The sequence below is a fragment of the Cebidichthys violaceus genome, unplaced genomic scaffold, assembly GCF_023349555.1.
Source record: "Cebidichthys violaceus isolate CVI_PGR_0920_01 unplaced genomic scaffold, fCebVio1.0.p SCAF_13, whole genome shotgun sequence".
NCBI lineage: Eukaryota > Metazoa > Chordata > Actinopteri > Perciformes > Stichaeidae > Cebidichthys > Cebidichthys violaceus.
Window position 1 is genome coordinate 14,034,624 of NW_027176296.1, and position 9,205 is coordinate 14,043,828.

At 41.0% G+C, this 9,205-nt stretch overlaps 1 protein-coding gene across 1 annotated transcript in view; it reads right to left on the reverse strand.

The window, feature by feature from the left end:
* Nucleotides 1-5,655: 5,655 nt before the first annotated feature.
* The window catches only part of tm2d1 (TM2 domain containing 1), a 9,284-nt gene continuing 5,734 nt past the window's right edge, over nucleotides 5,656-9,205 (reverse strand). The window contains exons 6-7 of the mRNA XM_068707830.1: nucleotides 8,694-8,819; nucleotides 5,656-7,404 (exon numbers count right to left, since the gene is read on the reverse strand). Of these exons, the coding sequence (XP_068563931.1) occupies nucleotides 8,709-8,819 (111 nt within the window). The 3' untranslated portion in view covers nucleotides 5,656-7,404; nucleotides 8,694-8,708. The remainder of the gene's footprint in view (nucleotides 7,405-8,693; nucleotides 8,820-9,205) is intronic.

Genomic DNA, 9,205 nt, shown 5'->3' on the forward strand with positions numbered 1-9,205 from the left:
CTTTAACGTAAACAGCTTTTAATGAATTAAAGTTTTGTCCGTTTGTCTCCCCGGTTGCGGTGTCCTTCCGGTCGCCTCATCCATTCACATCGAGCCGCGGCAACAATGGTGACACCACCTTAACGAAGGGCCACGGACACGCCCTCCTGATTTTCCCTCTGCCATAATGAAAGACCAATTAGAGAGGAGGATTAAGGCGCTCCACGTCCACACACACAAATTAGCATTAATCAAAGAGTGACTGTGGCGTGTGTGTGTGTGTGTGTGTGTGTGTGTGTGTGTGTGTGTGTGTGTGAGTGTGTGTGTTCTCCACAGTGAATAGTGATGAGCTCCAGGCTCAGTGTGAAGTCATATAATTGCCGCTGGTGTTTCAGATCAATACCACACCCACCTCCGGGCTCAGCCAATGGGGGCAGGCTTCCAGCAGGTGTGTAAGTGTGTGTGTTTGTTGGTGGTTGATCAGTGCGTGAACTTGTGTTTGCAGCCGCGATTAAAAAAAAAAAAAACAGACAAGAAACACAAGAAACATCGCTTGACATACAAAACGGAATAAATCCTAAGGTCCAAACTCTGTTGGTTCAAAACTAAAAGTCGATGGCAGAGCAGCAGTCACATGCATGTGTGCAATGTCAATCACAGTAAGCCCCGCCCGAAAGCATCCCCTGCTTTATGGTCTGTTTGACTCTAAATGGACCATAATGTACTAAATAAACATCATGTTGTATTGAAGAAGACTTGAAACTAGAGATTGAGACCATAAACTCATGTTTACAATGTTTACTGAGGGAATAAATCAAGAGAGAAGTAGAGCCATTTTCTCATAGACTTCTATACAACCAGAGGAGTCGCCCCCTGGTGGTCACTAGAGAGAATGCAGGTTTTAAGACACTTCTGTATCGGCTTCATTCGGCAAAAAACGACACTTTAAACCGATCATTGTCAAGTATAGACAGACGTAGCTCGCGTAGTTGACGACAACAGAAGGTAGGTATGTCATGTCGAGTTCTTTAGTGCGCTCGCCTCATTGCAATGTGAAATCAAAACGAACAGAATCATATGTTTACAATGGAACAACTTAGTTCGGCCCTCTGGCGTGAAAAGTTAAAACCATGATTTTCTTTCCCCCAAAACTACTTTAATCCCTAAAACAAATGTTGGAAACTTTGCAAAAGTCAAGATAAGCTTGCAGAATTTAAAAGCATCCAAATAACTATTTAGTTAATACTTTCTCTATATGCTCTCTGCACTTTGTGCTTATAATACTTGAGTTGTATTCTGGTACTTCAGAATAAAAATACCTCTCAGTACTCTGATTACAGCATGTTCAGAGATGAGAATCTGTCAGGAGGAGTTTGCTGATGAAGAGCTAATAACCCTCCTCCTTCGTCTCCTTCAAGGTTCTTCAAACAGACGAGCTGGTCGGGATTTAAAGCGCCTGATCTTTTGAATATGATTTTATCTCCCTGCAGAGGAGACATTTACTCTGACAGGTCCACGTCTCCCCTGGGGAGGAAACTTACCCTCCTCCTCCTCCTCTTCCTCTCATCCCCTCCTCTCCTATTATCTCATGTCATCTCGACTCCCCCCCCCCCCCCCCCCCCCCCCACATCCTCTCATCTCTCTTCTTCGCCTCTCCTCCGATACTCACCATGATTTACAGGACTACTCTCCAACTTCCTGTAAGTGTGCGAGAGGGTCTTTACGTCTCTCCGGTCACTTTGGGTCACGTGACGTCTCGCGCTACTGGTAGCATTTTAGTGAAGCCGCATAGGGAATAAGGAGGCGTGCCTTTTGTCTTGCGGTATATCTGAGCTTGTATTTCATCCTTGAGTTCTTTATTTTATTTCTTATGATGCTTCAGTATTTTTTTCAGTATTATTCTATCTTTCTTTCATGTGTGTCTTTCTTTCATTTTCTTTATTCCGTGTGTTTCTTTCTTTTTTTTCTTTCTTTCTTTTGTGTCTTTCTTTTGTCTGTCTTTCCATTTAGTTTTTTCTTTTGTGTCTTTCCTTCTGTCTTGTTGGCGTTCACACAAAATCAAACTGAGGTCACACATGTCAAAATGTAATTAAAATCAAATACACAGACCTGCATTGATACTGTTGTAACTTCAGTCACAGTACACATTTCATTTTAATAAAGTATAATATCACCACATTGATTCTTGAGACGAGGAGCCGTGTTGACGTTTGCTTCTCTTCACTTTTTGAGTCGAGAAAACAATTTTATTTTCAAATATTAGAATATTTATTTAAATAATGTGTGAAAACACACACACACACACACACACACACACACACACACACACACACACACACACACTGTGCAGCTGAGCTGTGAGTGCCACCCAGTGACAGACCGAGTGTGAATATTGAACTGACTTATCTGGTGACACACCAGGCCTGACTGTCCAAATTAACACACACACACACACACACACACACACACACACACACACACACACACACACACACACAGAGAGCACACAGGGATTATAGAGTGAGGGAAAGACCAGCGCTCTGGGATTTCTTTATTTAGTAGACCCCCTCCAACACACACACAAACACACACAGTACACACACACACACACACACACACACACACACACACACACACACTGACACACAGTGTGATGAGGGTTTGCATGAAGCCTCCGCCTTATCGGTAAACTTTCCTCCTGCGCTCCGTTCCGACCGACGCAACTGTAATTTCATGCCTTCTGTGTTTCCCATGCCGACACCGTGTGTGTTTGTGTGTGTGTGTGTGTGTGTGTGTGTGTGTGTGTGTGTGTGTGTGTGTGTGTGTGTGTGTGTGTTTAGCCCCCTATCAACCACCCAGAATATAAACCAGGTTGATTATTATTCAAATGTTTTGTCTCACACATGCAGGGACATGAAAAAACACAACAAGGACATCCAAGACAAAACAAAAACACAAATATTAATCACGAAAGTCTGATGGTGTTCGAACCAATCGGCATCCTCCTCAGCTGGAGTGTGTTGAGCTGCGATTCCTCTCATGTCCACTAGGCTGCTGCTGTGATTGAGTAAAATCCCCAACTTCACTGTACAAACCATAGACTGTGTATAAGAAGTGGACGTAGTCATGGTGATGTCACCCATCGGTTTGTGGACTGATGTTTTGAAGCCTGGAGTTTGACGATTTCGCCGTCGGCATCTTGGATTACGGCCGTCGTCATGTTGTTTTATTTGCAACCAATGAACAGAAGTTACCATATTTGGAATGTGGAGGAGTAACATAGAGACTCTGTGTACGTCTCTGGTAGCGACCCGCCCTAAAGCAAACCCTGCTTTATGGTCTGTTTGACTCCAAATGGACCATCATTTACTAAATGAACATCATGCTGTATTGAAGAAGACTTGAAACTAGAGATTGAGACCATAAACTCATGTTTACAATGTTTACTGAGGGAATAAATCAAGAGAGAAGTAGAGTCACTTCTATACAACCAGAGGAGTATATATTTTCTTAAACCTAACCAAGTGGATTTGTTGCCTTAACGGTTAACATAAGGAGAATTCTGGCAGAGAAATCTCCAATGTGTCTCATAGATGTGTTTACATCCAGGTGTGTTAGCTTGCAGTTGTCTTTCTTCACAATCCTCAAAAATCCTCAAAAATTCTTCTGGTTGATGAAAACATTTAAGATAATTTTTTGGGCTCTCTACCTTTTATTGTATAGGACAGAGTGTTGGACAGGACAGGTGGAGAGAAGGGACGACATGTCTCGGGCTGGGATCAAACCCTCGGCTGCTGAGTCGCCCCCTGCTGGTCAGTAGAGAGAATGCAGGTTTTAACACTTCAGTATTGGCTTCACTCGGCAGAACCGGAGTCGGATGTTTAAAACAAAGTCAGAACAGTTTTTAGATTACAGGTTGGGCTCTCAAGACATCTCTTCACTTCTTCAAAAGAGTGCAAATTACATCACAAAAACATAGTCCAGACCAAGTTAGGTGTGCAGCATAAGTTACCATGGCGATAGCCAGGGTAAGAGAAAGCCACCCTTTGTGACGTTAAACTCTAGCTTTAGGCTTAACACACCTCGCTTACTCACTAATCCTGCATCGCAGTACTGCACACCACTGGGGTCTGATCTTCTTTGGTTCAGGAAACACAAACATGAACTTTTATCTGATGAGTTCACTTTCAAGGATGTTTGATGGAAAACAGACTGAAAGTAATAAATGAACAGATAGAGGAGGATGTCGGTGAATTTAAAAAAGAAAACAACTTGAGGGACAAGTGTGTGTGTGTGTGTGTGTGTGTGTGTGTGTGTGTTGGGTGTGTTGGGTGTGTTGTATTCCACCTTTAACCTCAGACGATATACATCATAACAAGCTGTAACACACACACACACACACCTACACACACACACACACACACACACACATACACAACGGATGGCAGTGAGAAGAACCATACTGAAACTATTAAGACACTCCCTGTTTCTGCATTCTCCTGGACCTGTGTGTGTGTGTGTGTGTGTGTGTGTGTGTGTGTGTGTGTGTGTGTGTGTGTGTGTGTGTGCGTGCGTGCGTGCGTGCGTGTGTGTGTGTCCTGTGAAGCGTGGTACAGTATGATAATTGAATTTTGATGAAAGCCACATGGCTGCCAACACACACACACACACACACACACACACACACACACACACACACACACACACACACACACACACACACACAGTATCTGGCTTGTGTGTGTTTCTGAATGATGATTAAACAAAAGAAAGTGTTGCTGCTGAAGTTGAAACAGTTTTTCTGTCTCGTTAACGTCAGGCTGAGGAAGTGAGCACTGATTAATGTGCTGGTGTAACACGGCTGTGGTTCAGCAGCAGTGGCGTGACCCACAGCCAGTTTGCCTCACGTATTGTGCAGAACATCAAAGGAAGAGTGTGCAGCATTCAGAAGGATCTATTGGCAGAAATGGAATGTAATATGAATGTGTTTTTTCTTTAGTCAGTAATCACATGAAAATAAGAAACGTGTTTTGCTACCTTAGCTGTTTATATCATAGACTGTATATAAGAAGTGGACGTAGTCATGGTGACGTCACCCATCGCTTTGTGGACCGACGTTATGAAGTCTCGAGTTTGCCGAGTTTGCCGAGTTTGCAGATTTTGCCGTCGCCATATTGAAATACAGCCGTCGCAATCTTGGCTTTTTTGCAACCATACTTGGAATGTGGAGGAGTGACATAGAGACTCCATATACGACTCTGGTAGCTGCATTGACCTGTCAATCACAGTAAGCCCGCCCTAAATCATACTCTGCTTTATGGTCTATTTGACTCCAAATGGACCATCATTTACTAAATGAACATCATGTTGTATTGAAGAAGACTTGAAACTAGAGATTGAGACCATAAACTCATGTTTACAATGTTTACTGAGGGAATAAATCAAGAGAGAAGCAGAGTCATTTCTATACAACCAGAGGATTATATATTTTCTTAAACCTAACCAAGTGGATTTGTTGCCTTAACGGTTAACATAAGGAGAATTGTGGCAGAGAAATCTCCAATGTGTCTCATAGATGTGTTTACATCCAGGTGTGTTAGCTTGCAGTTGTCTTTCTTCACAATCCTCAAATGATGAAAACATTTAAGATAATTTTTTGGGCTCTCTACCGTTTATTGTATAGGACAGAGTGTTGGACAGGACAGGTGGAGAGAAGGGACGACATGTCTCGGGCTGGGATCGAACCCTCGGCTGCTGAGGCAACCACTCAGCCCTGGTACATGCGGCGCCCGCTCTACCAGGTAAGTTACCAGAACGATGACACTATTATTCTAACCTGTTTCTGAAATTGCAACATAGCATTGCTCATGTTGTACCACAAACACAAAATACACACATTCATTATGGAAATATAAAGTCATGGAAAGTGACATAAATATAGACAAATATATTAAATGGGTAAGTGTGTTTCAAAGATGATCACACCGGTATCTCTTCAAAAACCAAACTGGCAGTGGTGCGAAATACTCAGATATTATACTCAAGTTAAAGTAGTGCAGTGTATAAATACTTTGACAAGTAAAAGTCTTGTGCAGAAGTCTTACGTAAAGATGGTAAATTCGATATTCAGAGCATATCGTTATTCCTCTCGATGTGGTAATGGTGGAGTCGGCGGCTAACAGCGCTAACAGTGCAAACAACGGCAGCAGTGCTGACACGGTTGTTTGTTGACAATAGCTGCTACATTAATGCTCTTAATATCATATCAAATATATCTAAGTACAAAAGTAATAGCATTAAAATATTCATTAAGTACCAAAAGTAAAAGTACTCGTTATGCAGAATGACCCATTTCAGAATAATTCTTGATGCATTAATGTGTTCATCACTTTAATGTTATAGCTGGTAAAGGTGGAGCTCATTCAATAAAGTCTCATTTATAGAACAATACTTATTAGTTGATCAAAGTAACTTCAGTTATCAACTAAATGTCAGGGAGTAAAAACAAGTAGAATGTACTTGAGAGATGTAGTGGAGTAGCAGTATTACATCACAGAATATGGAAGGAAAGTAAGTAAATGTACTTGGTTACTCTCCACCGCTGCAAACGTGGGCTGTATTTGAACGGATAATTAATAACAATGATAAAAAATGTCAGCTATCAAGAACAAGAGAAAAAGCAGCATTTTTCATTTCATGGTTTGTGGTTTGAGGCAGAAGTTATGAGAGATTTATTATCTCAAAACGTTATTGTTTATGGTGCTATTTGTGCAAAATGTTTTCCTTTTTAAGCATCGTCTACTCTATAGTGCTATTTCACAAAGAGGAGTGTCACTTTAAGATACCAGTTGGTTTTGAGAGTTTCCAGTTTGTATCCTCCTCATAGAATAATGTATAAAGACAAATAAGAAACAACCAAATAAAAAAATAGAACAAAGCGGAGATCCAGTCACATGACTAAAATATGAAATAACAAAAAACCTCTAAAACAAAGCAAACAGCTTATCAACATCAACACGATGGCGATGTTTAATAAAAACAGTCAAACGTAGATTAACACAAAAAGAAACTTTTTATTTACAAAGTCTGTTGTCGTGGAAAAGCATCATAACTTAAAAATGAAACAGCAGCGAAACGTCACAATAATAATAATAATACAATATACGACAACAAAATCCTATTGAATAGTAGAGAAAACTGATCAGCTGTGAAGATAGAAATGTGACCTAAAGTGACGAGAGGTGAAGGTTTACAGTTTGTGAGTTAACGAGCGAAAGAACATGCTGACTCAGCAGAGTCAACGGCTTCTGATCGGCTGATGCTGGTTTGAAGAACTCTGATCCATAAACTGTTCATTTTTCAATGTCAGGGTCAGCGCGTCGATGCGGATGAGTAGATCCTCTGTCGTGTATTTACATGATGGACCTGAAGAGAGAAAAGACATGAAATCATATCTTCATCATAATAACAGAGAAATCTGGATTTCATCTTTTTATATTCTTGGTTTTTTTATCAAATCATAAAAAGGTAATGTCAGCTTCAAACTATATAGACTAATGACCCGGCAGGTTTCATGGGATATAAAAAATGTTTTTAAAGCGTATACTCGTAATTCATTTTAATATTGTATTCAGAATTAATGCGCACAAATGAACAGACTATAACCAAATTAATAGCGTTCACGTTTTACCAAATGCTAAAAGGATGTGAAAGTAATTCATCAGACATCTTATTTATAGCACATATCTAGCATCCTGTACAAGTATTAATGTCTTTCACTAAATGTTAATAATATAAAACACAAAACTACGCTGTTAAAAGTAAAACTTTATATATGTTTTGTAGTTAAAGTCTCAACAAAATACCATTTTAGTGTTTTCTGTGTAAAACGTTATCTGTGGAGTGACTGCAGCGGTCAGATACATGGAGTAAAAGTACCATATGTCACTCAGATGTAGTGGAGCAGCTTAAATGGAAATACTCGAGTAAAAGTACTAGTTACTGTTACTTTCCACCACTGTACTCTGGCTGCACACGGTTTAAAAACTTGTGGAGCTTCAAATGAGACCAAGTGGATTCTGTTCCATCCTGTGTCACTTCTTTATCCCCAGAGAAACCCACTGATATTTAACCACTCGGTCCTATGAGGGAGCTGTGTGTGTGTGTATGTGTGTGTGTGTGTGTGTGTGTGAGACCTTGAACTGTGAAGTTCAGCTTCTTCTTTCTGAATCAAGTGTTGGTTGTAAAATTACGTGTTTCTCTACATTCTTCACTTGATGCATGTTGAGGTTCTGGGCGCTGACCGTTTTTCTACCTGTACTGGATTTTCTATTTTTCGAAGCGTTAACGGTTTGCGTTTTTATCAACGCGAGTGTTAATTCACACATTACAATAACGGTGTATCTGTATTGTGAAGTCACCTGAATGTTTTACTGTTAACACAGTAACACAAACCGTTAAATCAATAATCTGTTTCAAAATAAAAGCCCTCTAGGGTCTTTCTGTGGACAGGATCCCTTAATTTGTTAACGCAAGGCTTTTATTCGGAAATATTTGCAGGACGGTGTTGTGGAAAATCCAGTGACTTGCTCCATTCGTGAACAGACCACTGGCTGTTATTTGTGGATTGTTAGAAACCTTCTCAACCCTTTTCTGTCTAAAATAAATAGAAATGTTTTTTATAATGAAATGGAACGTTCTGGTCGTCAACTCACAGCGTCGGCGTGCGTTCACAGGGACAGGTGTGGCTTCCTGTAGGTCTGGTTGGTGATGGACAGGCGGGTCAGCCGGGCGCCGTAATAATCCACGATGTAGTGGGATCCGTCAGCGGGACCCACGATCTGCAGGAGGACACACCAAACACAAGAGACGTTACAGAGGCAGGTGGGAAATGATGTCAGCATGCAGAGTGGAAGAACCTAAAGCCATACGTGTGTGTGTGTGTGTGTGTGTGTGTGTGTGTTTCTGTGCCTTCTGTTAATGTAAAGCACATTGAACTTTGCCTGCAACACAAAATACGAATTTAATGTATTTGAATTCGACCACTCAAGATCTACTTACTGGCTATTTCACAGCCTTCATCACGTGACCTGCTGTGGTCACCTGACAACAGGTGCTCAAACCACATGTCTAAACTCAAAGATGAGTCTTCCCAAAAGTTCAATCGCAGGTCATGTGATGACGACTGATGGTAACCGAGCAACGCTCTGGAAGAAGCCGGGAACTG